The sequence below is a fragment of the Kryptolebias marmoratus genome, linkage group LG11, assembly GCF_001649575.2.
Source record: "Kryptolebias marmoratus isolate JLee-2015 linkage group LG11, ASM164957v2, whole genome shotgun sequence".
Taxonomy (NCBI): domain Eukaryota; kingdom Metazoa; phylum Chordata; class Actinopteri; order Cyprinodontiformes; family Rivulidae; genus Kryptolebias; species Kryptolebias marmoratus.
In genome coordinates this window covers 9,298,111-9,325,301 of record NC_051440.1, presented here as the reverse complement: position 1 = coordinate 9,325,301, position 27,191 = coordinate 9,298,111, and the positions used below count along the sequence as shown (strand labels likewise).

Below are 27,191 nucleotides of genomic sequence, written 5' to 3'. Positions count from 1 at the left end.
GTAGAAATCACATCAAAGAGCTCACTTCCAGCTTTGGGGTGCATGCTAGATGCCCACTTAGGCACTCCAGGAAGCAAGCATGACAGCTTTTCCTCTGTGTATGAACGTTACTTCCAGCTAGTCAGAGTAGACAATTAACCCAATGCAACGTGAAACAGAAAGCAACATCAAGGACAAAGTCTTACTATTAATGAACCCTTATATGGAAATAATAAAAAGGAGGCCTGTGGAGGTCTTATTTCCTTCAACCATTTCTGTCTAAAATGTATTTTTCTTTCAATTTGTCCTTTAACAGAGGAGATGCACAGAAAAGGGTTTCATGCATTTTGCATCACCAGTTGGATATTATTTCAGTGTCACTGCCTGACGTGGGACATATGGTCTAATGACTGCAAAAAGAGTTCTGCCTGGTAATAATCTGCTGCAACCAGCAGGACCTGCTCAGTAAACAGCACTAAAAAATAATCTAAGATTAACTTACATTTTCTTAAATGCATGACCAACCTACAAATGTTCTTAATTTCTCACCGTTGTGAAAGGTGGATGATTCTGTAAATGTCTGTTTCTGTGTGAATGTGTGTTTGTCTGGCTGTCTCATGAACCAAACGATTCATTTCAATGAAACTATCAGAAAATAATCATTGGATGTACATCTACAGCTGATGAAGTTTTAGAATCAAGACAATTCAAGATGGCAACGACAGCAAACCAACCTCAGCAAACACAAAACTGTTTGAAACTCAGTAAATTCAACAGATATGAAGGTAAAGTTTGGTGTGGTTGTAGCTGGGCGTCTCCAACATAAACCTCCAAGTGTTTTCAATATATGACTAAAAAGGATCCATCATTTTCACAATAAAACTATCTTATTTTAAAATTCTTGCATAAACTTCAGTGAACAATATGTATACAAGGCTTATATTTATTAAAGCTGTGTAAAGCATAAGTTTTAACACGCATGTTCATGTTGCATTTTTTGTAGAAAACTGTAAAAGACAATTTTTTGCAATGTCTATGCAGTGTCTTTAACACCATGTACTGTTGAGTATATTACCACACCATGAGTTGAAGAAAGAGAACCGTGACATCTTCATCATGAGCAAAATAAGCCCAGTGGGAGCAGGTGTCAGGGCGGAGCCCATACAGACAGAGAGGCTTGGTGAGGCAGGGGGTGGTGGTGAGTAGGAAGGACCTCCCACTACTGTCTGTTTCTCCACAGTTAGGCAAACATGAACCTTTGACCTTTAAGTGAACGACTTTCATCACCAGTCTACGATTTAAAGGCGAAGGGGTTGCTTTGAAAACGCTTCAGAGGATTAAAGGGCACAGGCCTCTCCATCATTTAAAACAATATTCTGGTCATTTTTGAAGAGATGTTCTGTCAAATAATGATTAACATGTTATACCTTATCAGCCACGATATCAGTCATAGACAGTTATGAACCAAATGTTCCTTTTTCAATGAAGCGATCAAAAAATATTCATTGGCTGTACATCAAAAACCACTGATTGCTAGTCAACCTTAGCAAACACAAAACTATCTTTAAAATTTCAAACAACAGGTCCTCGTTTGGCTAGCCATTAGCCTAGACTGGATGAGGACTTTTGCCTTTTACTTCATATTTCTATGACTAATGCCTCGGTGGATAAGGTACTAAGTATTGATAAATACTTGACAGAATATCCCTTAAAAAAAGGACCAGACAATTTATTTTAGTAAAAAAAAAGATCTACATGATGTTATGAAAAGCATATAATCGCAACACTCAACATGCAGACTACTAAAGTAAGAACGACTCAGCAGTCCTGAAAACATACGTAAAGGCTCAGTTGGTCGGTTTATGCAGTGATGAGCTACAGCCAAATCAATGTGGCCCTGCTGAGGAGGCCCTCGGTCGATTAACTATTGGCAGGCGCCTGGATGGGGCGGCCACCTGCTCCTAATGACCACTCTGATGAGATACTGACATAGAAAAGCTGGAAAATTATGATCTTGTGCATCAGACCCTAATCAGCACAATCTTCGGTGCAACAAAACTCTTGTCAGTATCACCCACCGCCGAAAGCAAAGGTGGTGCAATCGCGTTTTTGCTCGTGTCTGTCCGTAAAATACTATGTCCCACAAATCACTGAACAGATTTTAATGACACTTTGAGATGGCAATCATTGGGTTGGCATCTACAATTGATCAATTTTTAGAGTCAACCCAATTCAAGATGGCAGCCACAGCTAAGCAATCTTAACAATCACAAAATCAGCTACAGCACTTTTATAGATATGTAGCCAGGATTTGGTGAGCTAGCAGCTGAGACTGATCACCAACTTATACTCTGAACACTAACTGATTGTGTGAGATCTGTGCTTAAAACTTTACCATTAACTATTGGAATTAACTCTGGTAGCAAAATACCTCATGAACTACTGAACAGATTTCAATAAAACTTTCAGGATATAATCCTCGGCTGGATGTCTACAACTTATTAACTAATTAATAATCAAAATGGCTACCACAGCTAATCAACATAAGCTAACACAAAAATGGCTGTAACTCAGTGAACTTTACAAATATTGAGCCTAAATTGGTTGTATATATAATGACATCCTAATAACAAACCCTGTAATATGTCCAATCTTTGACCAGAATAATTATAACTCTGTCATTTCTCAGTATAGGATGTCCTTAGTCTAAAACATGAAAGGTGGCTTGTGCTATGCGTTCCTTCAAGGAATGCCCATCCTTTAATCTGTTTTACTTGTTACCAGGCTAAGAGGACCAGCTGATGGGGAGGAAACGGCAGTGTGGGACTTGCAGCGTTCAGAGGGCTGATTGGAAATCTCCGAAAGTCTCAGGAACAAAAGCAGACTTCTTTAAACGTGATCTAAAGAACAGGTAGACATACTCCACGTGCTCGTCTTATGTTCATTACATAGCTGGCTTCCAAATGTGCCTAAAAGCAGTATCACTGATACCAAATGAGATGCTTATGACTGCTTTCGTGGGCGAATAATGAGGACTTTCATTCTCAGGCCTCCAGTGGTTTCCCGGAACAAAACAATACCTCCTACAACTTTTCAACAACATTTTGCTAATAAGCCGTCTCTCTGCCAGTTAAAAGAGTGAGTGAGCCATGAGTTGGGCTAAAAACCCACTGCCAAGAGCGGCCCGAATAAACATGCTAATGAAACCAGGAGTGGAAGGAAGAGAACGTCATCGTAAACCATCAGAAAACAGCAATGAGTTGTTTTCTTGTTGTTCAAACTCATACATGCAGCAGAGAGCACGTGCATGAAGACAAGCAGCAGCACATGAAGACGCATTTAGAAGAGTCAAAAACTCTTAACACAAAGAAAAGAAAATGGATGAAGATAAATGCAGTGGGTGGGCATACCAACACATACGTTCAGCTCCCTGTAAAAAAAAATAAAATACTGTCACCCCTGAATTCTAATTTTATTTTGAAATGAGTGAAATTGTTCCTTTGAAATCTTCTGGCAGCTAAAATTGTCCCATGAATAACAGAGCAGTGTGACATCCTCAGTCAGGTGCCTTTTAAAAAGACATTTCCAGAATGTACTATAGTGTTAAGAAGAAACTCAGCATGAGACGACTGGTTAAACAGGGGGGGGGGGAACTCAATCAAGATTTCTCAAAGTGATAGTTCAGATCTTTTTAAGTGGGGTTTGGTGGAAAGGTTATGAACAATTAATATGTTACCTGTTGCAGATAGCTCTTTGACTGACCTCAGTCTGGAGAAATCAAATTTATTTTAAGGTAAGAGAGTATAGGAGAGCATGCATGAACTTCTATGAATTCTTTGAGAAGGGAACAGTTTTAAGATGGCAACAATCCACTTTGGTCTTGCTCAAACTAGCCAATAACTCATCGATCCTGTTAGTTGAATTCTGTTAAAACAGCCCGCTGACTCTCTGTTGTTAAATTTAGAAACAAACTCAATACTTGGGAATATATAAAGCAAATGTTGTGGTCTCAAATAGTATTGTTGAAAAAATAAAAAAGAGCAAAATTGGTGATCACAAATTGGTTTAAAATCTGTCCTGAGTGCAGGAAAAAGCTGACATTAAATTTAAACAGTGACTGTCAACAGGTTCAGTTGTGTACTCTTAGTTGCCTTATTTAGCTTTGCACTAAAAGAAAAATAACTATAAAGAAATACAGTATTATAGTTTTATTGTATTTTATACATTTAATCATTATGTAGAAGTATGTGATATTATTCAAGCAGCATATTATTTAGATTGTTGCTATTAAATCTTCTGGTTCTGGACTGCTCTGCATCCCCAGAACCAGAACCAAACAAGGAGAAGCAGCATTCAGTTTCTATGCACCACAAATTTGGAACAAACTTCCAGAAAACTGTAAAACAGCTGAAACACTGGGTGCCTTTAAATCTCAACTTAAAACCCACCTGTTTAGAGTTGCTTATGGCTAAATTAGGGTTAGAGTGCGGGTTTTTGATGTCTTCGATGTTTTTCTCTTTCTTACTGTTTATTCAATGTCACATGCTGTTTTTATTTTGTTTTTTAATTATGTAAAGCACCTTGAAATGCCTTGCTGCTGAAATGTGCTATACAAATAAAATTTGATTGATTGATTAAATAAAATCTAATAAACTGTGATTTTAAATGTTTGTTTTAATGCCATGAAACTGTAGTACAGTACTTTTGCTCAAGGTTATCATATTGTCAAAATGTCATACTGAACTATTTAGTGCTTTAAACCAACCTGATAGAGACCAATACTTATAGAAAAGCACAAATGGTGGGGAAAATGTTCGTAAAATACTTCCTAAATAAGTCACAGTCGTACAAAAGGTAAAACACCTTGACCCTACAGTGAAACATGGTAGTAGTGTTGTCATGATGTGGGGCTGCTTTGCCAGCATCATCACTGAAGGCAATAAATCGGTCAAAAAGATAATAAAAGTCTAAAATAATTAAGATATTTTAGAGCCACATGTTCTGTCTAGTGTTTGAAAAATAGATTTAAATGTAAAGTCTAGAGAAGTGATTCCCAAGCCCGGTCCTGGGGATCCTCCATGAATTAAATGTTTCCCTGCTCAAACACACCTACATACTTTTCACCCCCTTTATTTAAATCAGGTGTGCTGATCGAAGCAGGGACACATGAGGACAAACGCTGGGAGACGTAGGGTCTATGAGCAGCAAAATGTTCAAAGAGGCAAATCCAACAGCTTGAATGAATGACGGAAATGTAATGTTTTTCAACAAAAATCTGGGAAAAGGATTTAAATTTGTGGCAGCAAAAAAAAAAAAAGGGAATCCTGAATATATGAAAAAGCCCAAATCCGTAACACAGCAAAGAAAACTAGCAGACAAGTTCAATACGCCTTAAATGGCTTCAATAGGCAGATGCTTAAGATTGTTATTATATTGATTAAAAGTGTCAGCAGCTATTGGTATTGGTATTTTTTAATTCCCTGAATAAAAGTGTTTGTTGTTGTTCCAACAGCTATTACATAATTGGTTCATTTCCCTTTTCTCTCTCTCTTGTAGATATCCTACATGTTGCTTTTCAGTTCAGGCGGCTGTAATTCTGACTGAGGCTGTCTCCCGTCAGGCAATCTGCATTTTGTGAACCATCTCCCCCTCCTCCTCCTCCTGTGGCTCCACTCTTCTGTAACAAATACTAAACAGAGAGAAGGGCACCTCTAGGACTGCTTTGGCCAGCGTTTTTTTTTTTCCCTCCCAGTTCTCAGATCGCCTCCTCCGTGGCTGCCTGTCTGACATTCACACATACACAGAGCTAATGACAGCATTCCAGCCACCCAACTGTATAACCGCCCTGAGGGGATAAAAATCACTTTCTCTCCATGGTCACTGGTGCGCCTGTGGTGGACCGTAGGATCAGGTTTGCCTCAGAAGTCTCCAAGCAAAAATGACTTTGACCACAGGGAGCTGGGGATAATGTCAGTCATGAGATTGGAAAGATTGGGGAACTTTTCGTAAAAGGCAACAGAATACAGAAGAAACTACTGTGCTTGAAGCAAGGAGGGGAAAAAAAACACGAACTGGGTTTAGCAAGGTTATCTGACTTTTAGTAACTTGTAGTAAAAAGTGTTTTTTTTTTTATTTTTAAAGCTGAACAACAAGACTAATGACTTTTTCATTTATTATTATTACTATTTTTAGCCCAACATTGACAAGAAAATGTTCATTCAGGTTTTTTTGTTTTTTTTATTCTCAGTAATGTACTATTATCCTTGTTACAGCCTTATGCTTATGTTCTTGTTTTCAAAAAAAGAGAAGAAGTCTTGCATGGCTTTAATTATATTTTAAATAAAAATTCTTAATGAACGCATTTACCGTTTAGTCGACGTTAAGAAATCCCTTCAGAAAGAAACGTTTTTAGTTTTTGTTTTATTCAAAAGTTCTACAATTTGGGCTAATCTTTGAACTAAGTGGTGGATTCTACAATCTTAGTTACAGTTCTTTTATTTCCCAGATAAACAGTTGTGTGTGTGTGTGTGAGTGTGTTAAATTCCCACCTTCTGTTACTATCACCCTGCTGTGGTTTACAATGAATTGCTCTCGGCAGAACAAAGACAGAGTTTTATCCTCAGAACTGTTTACTTTTGGAAAAAAAAATCCCACTGATCTGACTGATTCAGACTTTAAAAGCTTCATGTTAGCTTAAGCTGAACTTTCTGCTTTGTTTCCCATCATTTAAAGATGGTTCTCTTCACTATGCTGTGGGGGCAGGAGAAAGAACTGCCTCGAAAACAAAGACTTTTTCATTAAAAGTACAAGCAAAAAGGCTCGCTTTGTGTTTTTCTAGAAGTCGGCAAACTTTTCATGTTAGTGTGAAAAATACAGACAAGTTTTAAAAGTTTTCTGTTTAAAATCTTGTTTTGAACAATCCTCAAACAGTACTATGAATGGTTATTGAAAGTAGCCATCATTCTCTCTATCTTTGATTGATCTCGAAATGGTATCAGTTATTTTAACAAATTACTTTGTGTTCTTTAGTTTTACAAGCCAAGTTAATGTGGGCAGATACTTTTTTCTGATTAGTATGTAGAATTTTCTTCAATGGCAAAACAATAATACAGAGATTCCCAAGTCAAGTCCTCGAGGAACACTTATCCTGCATGTTTTAGATGTTTCTCTGCTTTGACACACCTGATTTGAGTGAGTGAGTGATTAACAGGCTTCTGCAGAACTTGAAGACCTGCTAAAGAGCAGGGAAATAATAAAAACATGCAGGATAGTGTTCCTCCAGGACTGGAGTTGGGAATCACTACAATAATATATTGAGTTTGGTAAAAAAGTTTATCCTGAGTTTCCTTGGTGGCATGCATCAGGTTATTGACCCACTGAAACAACTTGCATAGCAAGTTTCCAATGCATCTCAGTTCTTTCTTTACACAGACAGCATAAAGCTGAATACTTGTCGATGGTTAATAATTAAAGCAGAAGTGTTTTTACTCTACAACCACATGCTGGTGAGCAGACTGTGAGCCAACATCGACACTTCCACACACGGGTTTATAAGCTTTAAATCCCCACAGCCAAAAGAAAAGAAAAGGTTTTCACATAGGATTGCACCAATTTTTTTATGTGTTCTTCCATTTTTTTATGCCGACTAAACTTGCAGAACCTGTTGTCAAAAAAGCCCACAGCATGATGCAGCCACCACCATGTTCTACTGTAAGTAAAGAACGACTGAAGTGAGGCTTGATGCCTGATATTTTCTACAGACACTGTTAGGAAATGTACCTCATACTTCAACTTCTTTTTTATCAAATTAGACTCATTTTAATTCTCATTAATGAGCCGTTCGTCAACAACCCAAAGATAATTTTATTTCTCTATATATACTTTTCCTCTATTTAAATAAACTTGGATTTGATATAATTTGCAAGTCATTGCTGTTGCTTTATTTCAATTTTACACATCATCTGACCTTCTTCTGATATATCTTTGTACCACAGACAAAAAATAAAGTTAATTTTCTTTTAAAAATGGTTACGCATGACTAGAGCACAAACATTTAGCATTACAGTGAGACACTTAGCGAAACAGTTCAGTAAGAGCATTAGAAGTACCGTCTAAGTGTTCACATCCACACAGTGTTTTAGTTATTTCCAGCAGGTACCTCTGGCTTTGACGGACACTAACACCTTGTGATGAACAAGGTCACAAAGCAATCTTTTAACATGTTGTTTCTAAAAAAATATACACTTAAAAATGGCTCCATTTCAAGAAATGCTTTCATCCACGCAGAAACACGATGAGCCAAAACGCTGCAGTGAGTATGCCAGGCCTGTATGCGACGCTGTAACGCTGAAGTATGCGCATACAGCCTGCACATCGGACACAAACTGTAAACACAACAAACAGAAAAGGACGAGGACGGCGAACACAGGAGCAAAACCCTTTTTGTGAATTGACGACAAATTAAACTACAAAACCGCAAAAGTGCAGAACAGAGTTGACTGGGAGTCATTTCCCATGTTTTTTTTTCTTTTAAGTATTCTTGATGTACCCTGTAGTACTCTTTCTGCAAAATTTGCTTAAGTATTTTTGACAGTTCAATAAAGTTATAAAAAACCTTTTTGGTCTTAGAATATTTGCTGTTGTGTGCTGTGCTGCTCTTTTCAAGACTTTATTGTTCATCAGCTTTGTCTGCTCATTGAAGTGATACAGCGTGCAAAGGTTCCACTGGCATCAGCAGCGCAAGCGCAAGCATGTGATCTGTCATTATTGTTGTTGTTAACGTCTGTCACTCTTAAAGCTGACACAGTGGAATCAGCGTTTACGAAAGAATGTTTTTTTGGCTGTCTACAGAAAGACAGCAAAGGTGGCGTTTCAAGATTTTATTTCACTCTAGGACTCGGTTAAAAAATATATATATTTTTGTGACTCCTAAAACATCATTTCTATGTAGACAAAGGGCTGAAACAATACAAATATTTGTGTATTCACAAAGCCTTGTTCCTATGTGGACGAAGCCTGCATGTTTGTCACAGTTTGACTTTACTTCTACACAGACATGCAGAATAAAGTAAAATAAAAGAAAACAAAGCAAAGCAAATGCATACATGCAACATTGCTTTATTATAAATGAGCCTCTTCCATCCTGTTGCATCTAACTGTTGCAGCAGTCACTGTCAGCACAGCAAACAGAAACACTGTAATGGCAGCAATTAAACATCTGGAGTAAAATCCTAATTCAGAAGCACGCAGCAGTCACATAAACACAACTACTGTAGCTGAAATAATGCTCCTAAACTGAGCTCCAAAAGGCTTTGATAGGTGTGAGCATGTTGGGGGAAGGGAGTGCTTCTGGGTGTGGTCCACCCCCCACTTTTTTTTTTTCTTTTTCCTTTTTTGTTTTGCTTATCCAGAGCTAATATCTGGCTGTCTGGATGCTGAAAACTGTGGGGGGAAGTGCTGATGAGGTGATAATTTGGAGGCGAGGCGGAGTATCACCTGGCATCAGGACATTAGAGGCGCGTCGCCCGGGGGGGCTTTTGTCCCTGCCGTCCCTTGAGGTCAACCTCTTCCTAATGCCGTGCAATGTCGCGCTGACAGCTACCTTCAAAAGCATCAGCAGAGGCGCACTAACAGCACCACGGCTCGCTGTTTTACTCGCTCCTGCTCACAGAAACCAAACACACACCCAAGCAGATGGAGCTCAAACGATATCGCAAATAGGAAGAAGCACATATGCACCCATATGGTAAAGATTTTTATTTTATAAATTACTCTGTTCCACATCTACTTCTGCACAAATCTCCATGCCTCCACCCAGCACAGAGAGATAACAGCCTACCCCTTCTGGTAGGAAGGCAACTGAGGGGACAGACGTGGATATGTTCTGCCTGCTATCTAATGAGCGTCGGAATGTCACTGCGGGCCTGTCTGCCGGGCCCAGCCAGCCAAGCATCCGTACACGAGGTATCAACACAGTCTATCAAACAGCTGGCAGACAGCTCTCTCTCCGTTCCCTCTCATCCCGGCTCGCCCCTTCCTGCATCTCGACCAGAAATGTGCCTCTCGCTGTCTGTTCCTGATAACAAACACGCAGAGGGCCCAGGTCTGCTTCGCCAAAACGCACTCTCCCCTCCCCTCACCCAGCACCGCCGACTTAACACAGACATCCCAAATGAAGGATGGAGGCAGGCTCTGCCATAAATAACGCACTGCCTTCTCCGCCCAGGCGGCTGGACACACTCAGCAGAGGTAAGGCGGAGAAAAATAGAGGACGTGATGACGGAGAGGTGCAAGTCGCAAAGCACTCTTTTCTTATATATATATTTTTTTTTTTTTTTTTTTTTGTGACAAAGGCAGCTTGTTTTTGTTCATCCCCCTTCGCTGACTCTCTTCTTCGCTCCACTACCTGCTGGGGTAGAGCAACTTTGAGTGTTGTCTACACAACAGAACATCAAATGGCCCTGTCTTCTCAAAGGCGCAGGAGTTGCTGCACAGTGCGAGAAGCGGTGCTGCCTCAGCGGCTGTGTGAAGAGGAGACTGGGAAGATATCGGCAAAGTGGAGCAGGGAGAAGACACACGCCAACCAATTCTTCTCTGTTCCAGGACGAGAATGCCACTGCGCGACGTCACGGGAGCCCAGAGATCATTCGCACATCACCGCATCTTCGGTTTGCGCCACCCGAACCCGGAGCCAGTCTCCTTTGTTGAGACTTTTATCAGGGTTATGATCTCCGTCCTCGTGACTGGGCTCTTAACACATGAATGGTGATGAGTGTCTGACATGAATAAAACATGCACATACCAGTCAAGCACGGCTGCGGCTCTGACATCTCCATTTTGCACAGTTCCACCACATATTTATCCATCACCAGCACCCAGAACACACGGCTCCCACTTCCCTTTCCCATTTTTGTGAAAGAAAACTATTCGAACTGGTGGCACCCTCCAGAAGATCGCTGCTAAACTGTCACTCCACAGACGCACAAAACATCTGGATTGTGTCCCCGCCTAATCTGATTAGGATCACTTATTCCACTGTTCACTGCATAATCCCATATCACCTCCTCCTCCCCGGACCCCTTGCTGTTTCATGACCTGATATTGCCTATTGTTCAGGCAGGTGGGAAAGCCCCCCGAGGCTCAGTCCTGTCACAGAGAAAAATAATAATCCATGCATTCTGTTGCTGCTTCGAACACAGAATTACATAGGCGTGCGGCGAGGCAGATATATGAGATCCTTCTTGACACGTTAGTCCAAAAAGTTGTGAAAACAGCAGTGGAAAGAAAGGGGGGAGGGGGGCAAAATGTTTGTGACAGCTCTCATAAAAGCCTCCCCGCTTCCCATGGAGGGCCACAGATTGTATCCTCAGACAGAAATCACAGCAAATTGTGTGTGTGTGTGTGTGTGTGTGTCAGTACCTTGAAAGTGGAAAGCTCTAGACTCGCTGTGGAAGCCCTGGACCTGAGTAACTCCATCAAAGGCTTCGCCAAGAGTTAGTTCGTCAAACACGCTGATCCGCAGGGCAGGGTCAACCCCAAAACCTGCAACTTGTTCACAAACACACAACATTATCACTGCTGCTCATCAGCACTTGTGATCATCTAAGAGAAACAAAAAATAATATTAACTACAAATAACATCATGCATGATCAGTTACATCCTCCACAATCTGCATCATTTCTACAAGCAGTGGGATTATGTGATTTAAAATGCTGCAAGAGACTGTTTCTGCAGAATCAGAGGAAACCTTCTGTCCTACCTGACGAGGTGCAAAATGTGCAGAGAACCAGAAATAGCTGTAATAATCCCATGGCGACTGTAATAAAACAATAAATTAGTCCATGTTTTATCTACTTCCAAGAAGAGAGCGTGTTGTTAAATCGCAGACGGATCATAAATCACCCCCCAGCCCGGCACATGAGGCTGTTACAAATCCCAAACGCGGCGGAGCGGAGGCATCATCGCAACTTTAGATGGCCGATGGTGATGATGGTGATGATGATAATGATGATGGTGGCGGTGATGAAACGCTGAAGATGCTAAATCCAGAGGAGAGAAAAGTCCGGGAGCGGGAGCTACGCCACGCAACGCAGAGCTCGGTTCCAGCAGCAGCACCATCCGCGGCGCACAGGTGGACCACGGGACGCGCGGAGTCCGAGCTGCCCTGCCTCTGACAGGGGATCCGACAGCAGCTGGGAACTGCGACTGATGGAGGAGGAGGAGGAGGAGGAGGGGAGAGAGGGAGAGAGAGGGAGAGAGAGAGAGAGCAGGAGGAAGAGGGGCAACACAGCCCTCTTCTGGTGACGAGGAGGAAAAAAACGCACAAATTTTAAACATGTCTTTTTTTTCTTTTTTTTTGCCAGCCACGCCTGATTCTGTTAGATGTCGGAGCTCTTTTTGTTTTTTGTTTGTTTGTTGTTGTTTTTTTAAGAAAAAAACACACCCACTTTTAGGGCTGTTTTTTTCTTCTTCTTTAATTTATTTTAAACTACGCATTTGAATAATAATAATAATAATAAAAAGAAAAGTTTGACAGGTAATCTCTGTGATAATGCCATGTGAAGTTATTGTCAAAGGCGGGTTTAGTCATTTTAGGGCCCTGGGGCCAAACACAAGGATGGGGTCCTCTCTACAGCATTAGTTCTTTGTCATTTATTTTTAACCCATATTTATCTAAGACAGGGGTGGCCAATCCTGGTCCTCCAGGGCCACTATCCTGCATGTTTTACTTGTTTCTCTGCTCCGGCACAACTGATTTAAATCAATGGGTGATTAACAGGCTTCTGCAGAACATGAAGAGGTAATTTAACCATCGGATCAGGTGTGTTGGAGCAGTGAAACAAGGAAAACATGTAGGATAGTGGCCCTCGAGTACCAGGATTGGCCACCCCTGATCTAAGAACTGCTTGTATAGCTTACCATTGTTTTTTTGCAACGTGGCCATTTTATTCTCGCCCGCCGTCAAAAGGCAAAAGCAGGCCATAACATTTTTGCTTGTGTGTGTCTTATGCCTCATGAACCACTGGTCAAATTGTATTAAAACTTGCAGAACCAATTCTGCATTATGCTCCATTTGGTTTTTAGCTACCCTCTTGCTAGTTTATCCAAAGTCTTGCTAGTTTTATCAGTTTAGCTAATTTTAGCATTTAAATAGTTTTGATCATTTTTGTGTTCGGTTAATTTTAGGTTTTTTTTTTACTGATTATTGTAGCTTCTGTTCTGCTTGTTTTAACTAAAAATTCAGTCTATTCCTTCTTTAACAAATTTCAGCAGATATTCAGCACTCAGCATTCACACTGCAATGTTTGACAGAAAACACAAGTTTTATAGTTTGAAGTTGCTCATTTTAAGCCCCAATACAGATCAAATTAGGTTTTATTCTTAAGAGAATCTTGAAATAAAGAGTATAATAACTTTTTATCATGACTAAATAATTATTTCAATCTCACATTGATCACACACTTATTAAGTTATTGCCATGGTTTCTTAGCTAGGTAGTCAAGTAAAGACTCTGAATTCCTTGAATATCCACATTAAGAACCACTGTGTCACTGTCCTGCTAAGAGATCACAGAGTATAGGGCTTATTGAGAAGCCATAAGAGCATCTGAAATTTTTTAGAAAGAAGTTTAAATCTGAGAGTTGCAACAGTTCTGGGAGGCCTAGTCTGCTCTAAACACAGGTGCTGAGCCCAAGTCTTTTCTAACTTTTTCATGACAGAACTTTCAGGATGTCAGAGAGGTTATGAAGGTCACACAGTGAGAGTCAAGAGTCTAATAAATTAGTGTGCAAATTGGTGTGAAACAGCTTCCAGCGGCAGCATAAGCAGCTGGCGTGGCAGCTCCCTCTCCCCCGTTTGGATGATATTTTTTTTTCAGCTTGATGCTGATGGACTCCTCTCTTTCAAACCTGCACCCTTCTCTTAAACCACCTGTTTACTGTTAAACTAGCCCTCTTCCATCCATTCATTTTCTTCTGCTTATCTCAGACATCCCTCTCCCCAGTGACGCTCTTCAGCTCCTACTGGAGGCTCCTGAGGCGTTCCAGAGAGAATGAATATAATCCCTCCAGCGAGTTCTGGTCTGCCCTGGGGTCTCCTCTCAGTGAGATATGCCTGAAATACCAACAAAGAATAGCATCCAAATAGCGTCCCAGTCACAAACCAGATGACTCCTTTCAATGTGGAGGAGCATCAGAAGCTTCACTCTCAGCTCCTCACTAAGGCTGAAGCTGATCACCCTACTGAGTTAACCCTTTTCAGCCACTCGAATCCAGGATCTCAGTCTGCATCTCATGCCCGCAGGTGAGGGTCAGAATACAAATGGACCAATAAATCAAGAGCTTTTTCTCCTTCTTCACAGACAAACCGGAGCAACATCCTCATCACCGGGGATGGAGCCATGACCCGTTGGTTTATCTTCTGCTCCATCCGGAAATGACACATGAAGATGATTCCCAGATATTTGAACTCCTCCGCTCAAGGCAGGCAGAGACTCGCTCTAAACCCAGAGGGAGCATTGCACCTATATCCAGTTGAGAACCATGACCTCAGATTAAGAGGAGCAAGTATGGTTAAGATCTCAGAGATGCAGCGCTGGTCTGCTGAAGCAGTGCGGACAAGTGGGCCCCAGCAGTGTCACGGGAGGTCCCTTTTCCAATTCATTCCTCCCTTAAAGCTCTTCTCTCAAATGCTTATTAACAAATTTGGCAGGATTTATGCTAAACAGATGTGCTCTGACAAATATGTCATCTGTAAATATGCTTTGTCGGTATGTAAACAGCGAACCAAGTAATGGGCGAATATTGTCAATAAAACAAAAGCAAGCAGGAGCACTTCAAGCAGTGTCACATCTGCTGTGTAAAAGGGCCTCACACCCTCTATTCATAATTAATAATACCCGGTTTCTTCTGGGTCCAGACACAGGAAATGTAATTACTTTGGATTGCCCACAAGTTGTCATTTCCTAAAGTGCCATCAGGAAAACAAAAGTCATTAAAGCATGAAAAAAAGAAAAGTAATAAATGCATTTGCTACAGCAACACACTGAGGTCCTTGTTGTGCATTCACACACACACAGCAAATCTCTCAGGGCAAGGACAGAGCAACAGTAGAGGGCTTCTTTTTCATCTATTAAAACACGAGATGGATGACACATTACAAAGGTCCCAGAGGTTTATTAACTTTGGCTATAGGTTTACTGCTTAGACATATTAATGCAGTAGACAAAATGGAACAACATGCTTTAACCATGACAGGTTTATACTGATCTCGTCTATCTATAGCTGGATATTTATACATAAAAAAACCCAACAAATAATTCCATCGACATGCCCATCAGTGAGTGGTTAAAGAATAAATAAAGATATAACTTGAGAGAAGCTGATGATGCCGAGCTCAAAAAGATTCCCATGCATAGTGTTCAAATTTGCAGAAATTTATTGTTGGAGATTAATCACTTAACCTTTGTCAGGCAAACAATTTCAAGAACTACAAACATCATCCGAAATAGGATAGAGTCTTAAGCGTACGACCAATCACCTACAAATATCACAAATGGCATAAAACACTGCAAAACTATCATATAATTAGCATCAAAACAATACAAAGGCACATAAGCAAAAAAATACATGTAGTGATTCAAGAATAACAAGCCGTTTATGGATATTTGCAGAGATACATAAAAGGTAATCATCTGTACTCTCCTTGTAAAGGGCAAACCATAAATATAACACACGAAGCAGACATATCTTCAAGTGCTTGAAATTCAGGAGACATAATAAATGGGCCAACTATAAATGTGCAGAATCCAAAACATTATGAAACATTAAATTCAATGAATTAGAGGAAAACATCCAAAGGTAATTTATCATTCAGATCTTTAGGGGCCACAGTCTGAAGAGTATAAATCCAATATGCCTCACGCTGTTGTTTGAGTAACTTGTCAAGGTCTCCACCCCTAGATGGTGAGGTAACAAATTCAATAGCACAAAAGTCTAAGTGAAGAAATATCATCGTGGGAATCATTAAAATGCACAACAGCAGGACAGTCATGACCATTTCAAAGCATTCTGAGCTTTTATACCCACTAAGTCTTTACATTTTCTTGCAGATTTATCCAATATATGGAAGCCCAGAAGGGCAGCAAATTGTGTGTGTAAGGCACGAGTTATAAAGCTATCAATGTTAAATCTTTTACCTGTCAGAGGATGGAAGAAATAACTGAGACACGTTTTAAAAGCCCAAACCATGCCATGAGGCAGATCTGCACTCAGTTTTATCTTTTCAGGCCCTTGACTTCTGTTCTGATATGAAAACTCAGGGCTGCAAACACTGCAAAACCCAACCTCTTTTTGTTTTTTTTTTTATTTCATTTGCCGAAACATTGATGGTCCTCTCGTTCTCTCAGTGCCATCTGGTGCCTGTGGCAGTGAACTGCAGTCCTACAATCACAGTGCAGCAGTACTGAGGTCAGTCAGACTGTGTCTCCCTCGGCCACATTGAGTTTCTGACAGATGTGCAACATGTAGTTACTAAAGGAAGAAGACTCAGATGGAGACGATTTAAACCAATGTGCGATCAATTATTTGCATACATTAATTTTACAGCTATTTTATTATTACTAGTATCACTTCTTATCTCCAAATGGACTCACCAGCTGTTCCATAAACATGCAGGATATTCCTTCATTTCTTCTTCATCAGCTCAGTAGATACAAAAACAACCAAAAAAAACCCCCACAGTTCATTAATTTGGGGGAATTTGTATTTGCAGTGTGTTACTAGAAACCTTCATGTGATCAACATAGCTGTAAATGCAAGAGAAACAGACTGTCGGGTAAATAAAACCCATCAGATAGGCAAAAATTAATAAAAGAAAGAAAGAACGCAACATTAAATAAAAGAAAAAGCAACAGACCAAGATCCACAGTTGTGGTTCATCAGAAGACCCAGTTTACTGTAAAGAAAAGCAACATTCACAACATCCAGTCAAGTGAAAATGCTCTTCAGAAGGTATATTTGTGGTTTTATGGAACTGCGCCATAAGGAGACAACCTCACTTTGGTGGATGAATTTTGAGTAGGGATGTTCCGCTGGTCTAAATTCAGATACATTTAGCAAGGACAATTCATAATAGAGAGAAATGCTATGCACAACAAGCATATCCAAACAACACAGAAGGTTTATGCTTGTTTGTTTGTTTATTTGCAGGTAAAGATATTCTGTAGTGGTCCAGCCAGTCACCTGAGCTAATTAGGCAGAAACCAAAGAATAATGGACGACAGCTGCAGGAAAGGTGTGGCAAAGCATCCCAAAAAGAGGAGGATGGATTAGTCTATTGTGTTTGTTTCTCCAATTAGTTCCCAAGCTCTCTCTCCCCCCCATTGCCCTTGCATCAAAATATAGCCTGTGTGCAGTTATGTATATACCTTTACCTGCACACCTACCTATGGCAAACAACAACAAGGTGCAAAAAAGAAAATAATTGTTTGGATTTGTGCTAGACCTTTTTTTCCCTCCACAGTCACTCGGTGAGTTCCCTAATGAGACTTTGCAGCTCCTTAAATTTCCTACGCGGTGTGCTTGTGCATTAGCTTTGCCGACAAACACCCTTTAAATGTCAGGGAAGCGAAACAGGAGCAGATTTCGTGACGCTCACGTTAGTTAAGACTGCATTACATCCTCATTAGATCGACCTTTTCTCAAGCTCAAAATAAAATACATCACAAATCAGAGACATTTCAGTCAGAGAAAACAAACTCAAGCACTTAGACGGGTCAACGGTCACCGAGAAATAAACAAATGGAAAAAAAAAATTCTGATATGATATTCAATCCCTAACTGTTCAGGGAATATTATTTCTCTTGCCTTTTGAAAGTGGTGACTAACTGATAAAGTAAATTTGTTACTTTTTAAGAAAGAAAATATTCCACATTGGCCTGCAAATTCAGATAATATATAGTTGATTATGTGGTATTACAGCAATTTTTTAACAAAACCCTAACAAGTGTTAAAAAAATCAAAGAAATACAAAATACGACACCAAGCTGCCATTTTAACATTCATTTACTCCTATCAATTCACCAGAAAAGCTTCTGTATTGACGAGACAGCCACCGGACTGAGGCTAAACACGGAAATATCACATTATAAAAAAAAGGCAGCCAGCCTAATGCGGATGTTTCCTTAATCGAGACATGGTTGTACGTATGACGAGCATTTATAGAGAGCCGTGGCGGTCCAGTTGCTCCCCACAGCCACTCCCATCCCCCCCCCCCCCCNCGGATGCCTCTGTGAATGTGTGCAGTGAGCTGGCTCATTTGGGCTCTCATGGTGAATAGCCTGCAGCCATTCACTCATCATACAGAAGCTCATTAGAACTCTATAGAAGCACAATTGTGAGGCTCACATTAGAAACTTTCTCCTCTGGGACACAGACACCACACACAAAGTGCCAGTTTGCTGCTATGCTAAGCGCATTGTCCTCCTGATTCATGGAACCTGGCCCTCCATTCACAATATTAAGTTCGAGTGGTGGAATATCAATTGCGTGTGCAATGGGCCGGTATCTTTTTAAGAGCTTTGCCGGGGCTGAAAAAAAAAAAAGAGGAGAAAAGGGATCTTAGCTGGCCTGCAGAGTGCTAGCTTTCAACAGAGCCATTGTGAGATGTTTGAATGAAGGGACCCCTGTTTTTTCCCCTCCTCATTCCTGAGAAGAGATGGGCATCAAATAAATTCACATGAACTTGCCTCAGGGCGTTTCTAAGACCTTCTGTGTAAGAATAGCCTAATTATACCTCCCTCTCCTGGAGAGCTTCGTTGGACTCTGACTAATTACACACCAGTGAATCTTATTAATGGTACACTGGTTGGGATGCTCATACCTGCTTTCCCACTGAGAGAAAACACAAGTAAGCTTCACAAACACACTTAAAGCAATAGTTCAGATCTTTAAAAGTGGGGTTCTGTGGGAAGGTTGTGAGCAATTAATATCTTACCTGTTGTAGACAGCTTATTAAATGGCCTCAGTTTGGAGAAATAGAGTTTAACTCTGAACAGACTTGATAGCAAGTCAGAGCAGAGACAAAATCAAAGTGCTGCTATCTTGAAACAATTCCGATCTCCAAGATTTCAGAGGGGTGTTTTTCAAATGCTGTTATAAACCTTTAAATCACTGTCATTTTTTTGCATTAAATGATTATTTATATAGAATTCTATGCCTATTTGTAAGTAAAAAACGTGGCATCAACAGATATCTGTAGCACTTCTGGTGCAGCCTGAGGCACCTCTGGCAAGAACATCATAATATTTCTGCTGGAAAAATTGTGTAGTTCATGAATGACAGCAGTGCAAAGGTTTTTAAAAAGTAGTGTTTGCTTGAACCACATGTTTTAAGATGGCAGAAATTTGCTTTGGAACTGGCAGGGCTTGTAGACGTCAGCCAACTGAAACAGTATTTCTCCGAACCGGCATCGTTCAAAGAGCTGTCTATAACCGTTCTTTTACAACAGATATTATTTTTTCATAAACTTTTCACAGAACCCAAAAGGTCTGAACTGGCCCTTTAACGTTAAAACTCAGGTTTCTGTCGAGGTCTTGAGAAAAAAATTGTTTTTAAGGCATTAGTGCTCCACTCCAGTCTCACTTTTTCTGACATATAAATAAACTACCGACCAAGCAAACACAAAAAATCATGGCCACCAGTCTATGTGGAACATGTTAACACACGTACACACACACACACACACACATGTACTCTCCACACAAAAGTGGATAGTGCACGGGGACTCACTAACACTCATCATGTCATAGAGCGCAATGGCTTCTCCACCAGACTGAGGTATAAAACCTCAAATTTGATTACAAGCAACCTTTGGCTCCCTGGGCATTACACAATAGGCTGAGCTGTCTGGGCCAATTTCCATGCTCAGCATGAGGTATCTGCACGCGCAGGCTGGAGCTCTCTGTCGCCCCTTCCACACACACACACACACACACACACACACAACCACACACAGAGGATCATTAGTTGCAGTGTGAAAGGTTGCACAAGCCTCTCATTGGATGTGTTTATTGTAAAACACGACACACGTGTTTGCCTGCTAGCGCAACTGTTTTTATTTTTACAGCCCGATGGGCAGTGCGCACTACCACAAGACTAAACGAGAAGCCAAGAGCTTGCATGTGCTGGCTGCAAACCCCACAGAAATCACGCTTAAGAGTCAGTGCAAAACAAAAAACCTTGACTGAAAATTCAAGTTTAAAAACAACCACCAAACCAAAGGGATGGTGGTGAACATTGTTGCTGTGAAGACATTTGACAAAAACAGCTTAAATTATTAACAGACGAAAAGGTGTGTTACTAAGAGGAGCACGGTGGAATTCATGTAAGATAAAAATATCAAAAAAATATAGAGAATAGCAATTCAGTAGAAAAGTCTTAATAAAATACAGACATTTGTGGATTTATATGGGAGGACAAATCTCAATCATATAATTTCCCAATAAATGCCATAAATGCATAAACTGTGCCTTGCTCATATGGAATGCTCCTCGTGAAGCAGAGTTTCTGAAATGCAACAGAAAGAGAAAGCAAAGTGTGTATTTTGAAGGAACTGCTGAGGGCTCGGTCTTTTGGCACAATGGAGCTCTGAGGGAGGCTGAAGAAAAGAGGAAACTATTTACTACTGCAGAAGACTGTTTGGTCCACGTTAAACTTTGGCCAGCACTCCATTGTCTCTGGTGTCTATCATTTAATAGGCTATTGGACATAATGAATGAGCCAGGCCCACCTTCTGCCACTCCAGAAAGGCCCAGGCCTTATCTGAATTGAGAGGCACATTAGAGCCCCTCAGCCAATCACAACACAGCTCTGTAGCAAAGTACAGGCCCAAAAGAGGAAGACCAGAGAACTTTTGTCTTCCTCAGAGTTTAATGAAGTTGGCCTGGTCACTCAAGAGAGGATTAAAGGAGAGTTTAGTGTCACTGAGCTGTGACTGCTGCAGAGGCAACTCGAGTGTTCGGGTGACTGCGTGAGCAGGATGGTCTCGGTTCAGAGCTGTACCAGAAGGAACATGGCTGGACTCGCTCCCGCTTTGCCGGGCTTTGGGAGGTCGGGAAAGAGCTTTCTTATTGACAATCTGCTTAAATCTCAGTGTCCTTCGGTGGAGCCAGAAACATGCAGGCACCTGAGACAAGCGGCGTGTGAAGGCCAAAGGAGATCCTGGGGCCAAGAGCACGAGGCCCACCAGAACCTGACCCAAAGTACGCAGCAGGGAAAAATCTTAGCTGGACCACTTCTGCAGCACTCAGGTAATAATAGTTTATCTTATAATCATGACAAAAGTAGGCTGTATAAACAATGTCTGATGTAGATTAGTTGTTTTTTTTTTCCACACAAACAAAAATGAATTATAGAATTATATTATTAAATTAAAACAATAAATTATAGATATTCTGGCAGATAAATGGGTAGATAAATAAATAAAGGGAAAATTAGTTTCAAAACATTGAAAAAATGGCAGTAATCCAGTAACTGATGGCTGTGCACTGCATAAAATATAAATAAAAGTTTGGGACTTAATAAATAATCATCTAAGAAAAGTATCTAATTATAAAACTCTATTTTTAGAATTCCTTGCTCATTTAGAATTTTCTACTTGCAAAATGTTGGATCAGCAGTAAAAAAAAAGACAAAAAACATCTAAAACATCAGTGTTACTGGCAACAAGTCAGTAAAAGAAAATTGAGAAATTCAAAATGACAAAAAAGTTTTTTGTTTTTTTTTAACCGTCTTCTGTTGTAAAACAATTATTTGTTTATGAGCTGTAATATCTTCAAAATGAGTCTAACAAAAGCTCTGTATTCGAGGCACAATGCAGAAATTCATAACTTGTCATAAATCATAATAACCAGTCATGTTCTTTGGGCCTTCAGGGAGCTCAGTATTCTGCATTAAAAACAGGCATTGCGAGAAGGAAAGGAAGAAAAAAAAAACAAAAAGCATTCAGAAATGCTGAGTTAAAATGAGATTTTTGGTAGGGAAATCAAATGCACCAAGTCTTTCATATTAAGGAAGAGAATTTCCAGCCAGTTTAGAATCAGCTGTGTTCCTGATGTTACAAAGCACCTAATCGCAAGAATATTTTGCACATCTTTGATGGTATATGTGATGCTAAAGCACAGGTTTTGTTGCAACATATCTTTTCAGGATTTTTGGTTTGTTATTCAGGAAAGGTTTTGCTTATTTTGACCAGACAATCTCAGACGTCTTTCTGCACAAAACAACAGCACCCTTCTGATCTTAAATGGTAAAAGGTGCTTAAGTTCACTGAATAGTTTTTTTGCTCAGACTTGTCAAAAACCAAGTGGCTTTGAAAAAAAACAAACAAAAAAAAAAAACAATGTATGGAAATGTAGTCCCTTAAACTGTTTGGCGTGTAATATCATTAGCATTCCTTAGTTTCCAGATGGCATTTTATCTGTCCCATTCTCAGTCTGGTGTGTCTTTTACATATTTTGCACAGAAATACACCTTATTTCACACACCATCAAAACTTTTTTTTTGTTGTTGTTGAAAACCTGAACATGTTGCAGGACTGCCTCTGAATGTGTCGCTCTGTCGTTGCAGGCGTGCTGAGCAGCGTTTTCCTGCAGAGCTCACAGTATGTGCTGGCGTGCTGCGGTGGGTCCAGCCCCCCTCCTGTCTTCTGCAGTGAGTTTTCTATGCCTCATCAGCGATGCTTCAGCTGCTCTCTAAACATAAGCAGCAAGGTCTTCCATGCTTTCCACAGCTAATTACTAATGCAATGCCAAAGAGCTAATTCTACGTTCAACTCTGCACAGCTCTATTCATAACCATTCACGGCTCTTTAGGACGGGGAAAGGGGGAGCGTCAGGGGGCAGGAGGGGGGCTTTTTATGAGTCCCAGAGGCCCCCTGTTTTGGACACATTTGCCCATGCAAAAAAACACACAGCTCATAACCATCTTCCCTCTTCGTCATATTATTATGAATTCCTCCAAAGTAATTGTTTCAAAGCTTTAATCTTCCCATTAAGTTTGGCTGGGAATTGTAACGTTTCATTTTCAGGTACATTAAATGCGAGTGCCTCCAAAAAAGGGACATTTGAATAGTTGCCATTTTCTGGAGGTAAAAAAAAAAAAATATGTAAATTTGTGATTGAGCTGTTTCATAGCAGCCTTTTTCCAGAGAACTAGTAATATATCATACTCATAAAATGTCAGGGCGCAGACTGAGTCGAGCATTGGTCTTCTTTCGGTATTGTTCCTCGGCAATTGGAAGTTATTAGTTGCTGCGATTGACGACGGCTGTCAGGAGTTGTGGAGAAAGGCCACAAATCAGAAAGCCCTCATCCCACAAGTCCCCGAAGTCTTCTTAGTAGGCTGACACTTTCCCACAGTGCCCGGCAACAAAACAATGCCAACGCCGGCCGTGACCAATTGGCACTTTCACTCCACCATCCACACGCGACCTCACCGCAATTTTTCACTGCAGCAATGAACTCCGAGAAGCATTTAAAAAAAAAAAAAACTCGCCCATTCCTCTGCAGAAGAGGGCCGGACGAGGAACACCCCCCGCTCATTGTGTGGCTAAAGAGCTCGGTTCGCAGACCCCCCCCTCTTTTCTCCTGTCCTTCAGCTCTCATTCCTGCCCATTGGAGACCTCTTAACTAGAACATAAAGCACTCAATGAAAGTGACTTTTATAGACTTATTCGAGCTCATCTTCACATACAAACTGGCTTCAAACTGGCAAGAGAAGAGATTTAGTGTGGGCCACTGAGCCATCGAGTAATGGCATTTCCATTGTGCAGCGGTATTGTTGCTGTCCCATCAGGCTCAATGGTTGGCCCAATAGGGTAGACACACACATTACCCAGGAATGACCTGGTAATCAGCTATTTAGGTAAAAGCTATTGAGCTCCAATTGAGAAGTGAGAGGCATGTCCAAACCCGTTTTGTGCTCCCCAGAGGTGGTCTATGTGCAGATTTGTCGTACAGATTAAAAAGGCAACGCTGAATGGACCAGATAAATTGTTTCCCTTGACTTTTGTTGTGCGCGCACCTGTGAGTGAGGCAGCATGGGATCGGTCTTTACAGATCATCTAATCTCGTTTTCCTCTGGAAAAAAAAAAAAAAAAAACCATTCGGCTCAATTTAGTCATCCCCAGTTTGTTCATTTGGACAAACAGAAGGAGGGTACTCGAAAAATGAGCGATAAATGTCGAAAAACATCATGAATCAGAGGTGGATTGTGACAGAGAAAGCAAAATGCAGAACAAAGAGGTGGCGGACAGGCAACAGAAGCAAGTGTGTTATTTTCAAAATTAAATTTAGACAAACAGAACTGAAGCAACTCAAGACTTACTCAGGCAGGGACCCAACAAGGAAATGATGAGTAACAGAAAAGCGGGAACTGCATACACAGAGGGAAGATAATGACTGACAAGGGGCAGGTGTGGTGATTACTGCTAAATTAGAACCAGGTGTTGAGGAGTAAACAGAAGGGGGAAAAAACTGACTAAAGTGCTACAGGAACAGGCTTAAAAAAGTGAAGTAATTAGAAGATGACACAAGTAGAGGGAAAAAATAGAAAAACAAATCTGTACATCCAACATAACATCAAAATACCTAACTGAAACAAAAATTACAGACAAAAACAGAAAAAAGGAACACACATGGCGTGATCAGCAAAGTTTGCATACACTAATTACTACCCCAATTTCGAAACAGTTGAGATGTTGTGTTAAATGCAAATAACAACAGAATCCAAGAAAATGAAAATCTCATAACTTCATTCACAATGAAACATGGTAAACACATCAAAGCTATAAATAAAGAAATCTTACAAAGAGGGAAAAAAGGGAAAAAATACAGTTTTTTGATTTAGATGGCAGCAACAAATCCTAAAAAACGTTTGGACAGGGGTAACAAAAGCCTGTAAATGTAAGTGGTGCAAATAAGAAACATGAGGCATGGTATGAGCAGCTTACATATCTGGAAAGGCACCAGCAGTGCAGAAAAGTCCATACAGGTTTGAGAACAACAGTTTTTCAGGGAAGGTCTTGCATATGTCATCATGACAATGCTAAACCACATCCTGCGTCCATTACAACTTTGTCATAGCTAGAAGAGTTCAGGTGCTGAACTCTTCTGGCTGCAGTCAAAACCAAATTATTTCAGTCGGTGAAAAAAGCCCCAGGACTGCAGAGCAGCTGGAATCCTCCATCAGACAAGAATGGGACGAAATTCCCTCCAAAACCTCCAGCTGCTGCTCTCCTCAGTTCCTAGATGTTTACAGACTGTTAATAAAAGAAGAGGGGATGCTTCACAGTGGGAAACGTAGCCCTGTCCGGACTTTTTTATGTGCTTTGCTGCCATCAAATTCAAAATTATCTTTTTTTTAAGTTTAAACACATATGTTTACTGTGTTCCATTGTGAATAAAACATGGGTTTATGAGATTTGTGAATAATTGCATTCAGCTTTTATTTACATTTTACACAATGGTCCAATCTTTTTTGGAATTGGGATTGTACTGATAAAATCACAAATGATGTGTAAACTATGCAGGCAGTATAATGATTTATTTTGTTCTTTGATCTCAACATTAGTTATTGTTTCTTCTGGATGTCACATCTGTTTTAATGCCATTACACATAATGACTGATTTAACTGAAACAACCTCAACATGCACCCAACAGGGGCTGCCTTCTGTCAATAAATAATCAATCCAAGATGTTTACTTAAAATAGAAACTTCAATCAGCCCACTCACGTTTATATTTTATTGACTTTTCCTCATTTTTTTTTTCCCAGAGGGAGCAAATGTCCAAATTTGGTCTCCTAACTCAAGTCCTAAATCACGCAGAGGAATCCTTAGACGGGCGGTGTTCTCTGAAGAACAAAGGAAGGAGTTGGAAAGAACCTTCCGGAGACAGAAGTACATCAGCAAAATGGACAGGAACAAACTGGCAGCTGATCTCAGTCTCAAGGAGTCCCAGGTAATCAAATTTAATGGTATCTCATTTCCTTTATTTCTATGATCCTAAAAGGCAATTAAACAAGGGTTACATGGGAAAGAGACCACAAAAGTTCTCTTGTTTTACTGGACACAACGACCAGGAACAAATGAACCCGAAGCCCTCTTTACCAACTGTCTAAAGACATGGTTGGAGCTCTGTAAAATATAATGCAGCACAGGAGTTCACAGTTCTGATAACTAGTGTCACACATGAGAATAACGTGAAATAATAAAGTCAGCAAGGATTTATATTTCACTATTATTGAGTCACCGTATTTTCTTACAAAACTTATTGATGTCCAGACTCCTGTACACTCCAGGCGTGCCAAAAACAAGGATTTATGAGAACATCACTATTGTAGAAAACAGTGCATATGAGTGGACCTAAAATGCTCTTCCAACTCTGATTTAGGTGAAGATCTGGTTCCAAAACCGCCGCATGAAGTGGAGAAACCGCAAGGAGAAGGAGGTTCACAGCATCCGCTCCCCGATGGACGAGCTCATGGCCAGAGGTCTGGCTCAGGAGGAGGAGGAGGAGGAGCGACCGTCGCACCACCACACAAATGCAGCAGCAGCAGCAGCAGCGCAGAGGAGCACCAGGGACACATGAGGCCACAAAGAGCTGTTGTGAACCCAGAGACTTTCTGTAAAATCTTCATCAAAGACCATAGTTCTGGAAGGATGTTAAAAATGGTGGAATAAATACATGGCACAGACTAACACTGAAAAGATACAGTTTCAATTGGACAATAACTTATTACTCTCCTCAGTAAGCAACTTCATGGTTATTCATTGCCCAGAAACAGACTCCTAAATAAAATTGTAGTCACTTAAAGGTCAAAAATTCATTCGTTTACTATTTGCATGTTACATTTTTGTATATAGCACAATCTGGGAGGCTTTAAGCCAGTACTTTTAACTTTGAAGCCTTTCCATTTATTTTTGAAATCATCTAACAATTAATAAATGTTGTTTTTCTGTTTTTTTTTTTTTTTTTTTTCAAAATTTAGACCAATAATAAAGTGTTTTGCTAATTTCTGCTGTGACTCTTTACCCTCTCGGCTACTGTTGCCACTCCATGCTGCAGCTCAGGCACCATATTGGTGAGGTCCAGAGCTTCGTTGTAGCTGTGAAGGTTCAAGTCCTGATCCTGAGACGCATTATATTGCCAAAA

The 27,191-nt window shown here is 40.4% G+C and overlaps 2 protein-coding genes across 4 annotated transcripts in view; one reads left to right on the top strand and one right to left on the bottom strand.

The window, feature by feature from the left end:
• The window catches only part of nell2a (neural EGFL like 2a), a 103,318-nt gene extending 91,126 nt beyond the window's left edge, over positions 1–12,192 (bottom strand). For 2 of the 3 annotated variants that reach the window (XM_017434767.3, XM_017434768.3), the window contains exons 1-2: positions 11,739–12,192; positions 11,398–11,526 (exon numbers count right to left, since the gene is read on the bottom strand). In XM_017434767.3, the coding sequence (XP_017290256.1) occupies positions 11,398–11,526; positions 11,739–11,790 (181 nt within the window). In that variant the 5' untranslated portion in view covers positions 11,791–12,192. The remainder of the gene's footprint in view (positions 1–11,397; positions 11,527–11,738) is intronic. The other variant, XM_017434769.3, reaches the window with a different exon arrangement.
• An 8,728-nt stretch (positions 12,193–20,920) lies between these two features.
• Positions 20,921–26,956, top strand: dbx2 (developing brain homeobox 2). The gene is made up of 4 exons (XM_017434760.3): positions 20,921–21,287; positions 22,606–22,689; positions 25,813–25,997; positions 26,430–26,956. The coding sequence occupies exons 1-4, from the start codon at positions 21,017–21,019 to the stop codon at positions 26,625–26,627; spliced, it is 738 nt and encodes a 245-aa protein (XP_017290249.1). The 5' UTR covers positions 20,921–21,016; the 3' UTR covers positions 26,628–26,956.
• Positions 26,957–27,191: the final 235 nt, after the last annotated feature.

What these genes read in the sequence shown, in the direction of transcription:
- dbx2 (XM_017434760.3), top strand. Translation starts at nt 21,017, where the DNA reads ATGGTCTCGGTTCAGAGCTGTACCAGAAGGAACATGGCTGGACTCGCT. An exon ending in ACCACTTCTGCAGCACTCAG is followed by an intron (nt 21,288 to 22,605) that starts GTAATAATAGTT and finishes CTGTCGTTGCAG; the next exon opens with GCGTGCTGAGCAGCGTTTTC. An exon ending in TCAGTCTCAAGGAGTCCCAG is followed by an intron (nt 25,998 to 26,429) that starts GTAATCAAATTT and finishes ACTCTGATTTAG; the next exon opens with GTGAAGATCTGGTTCCAAAA.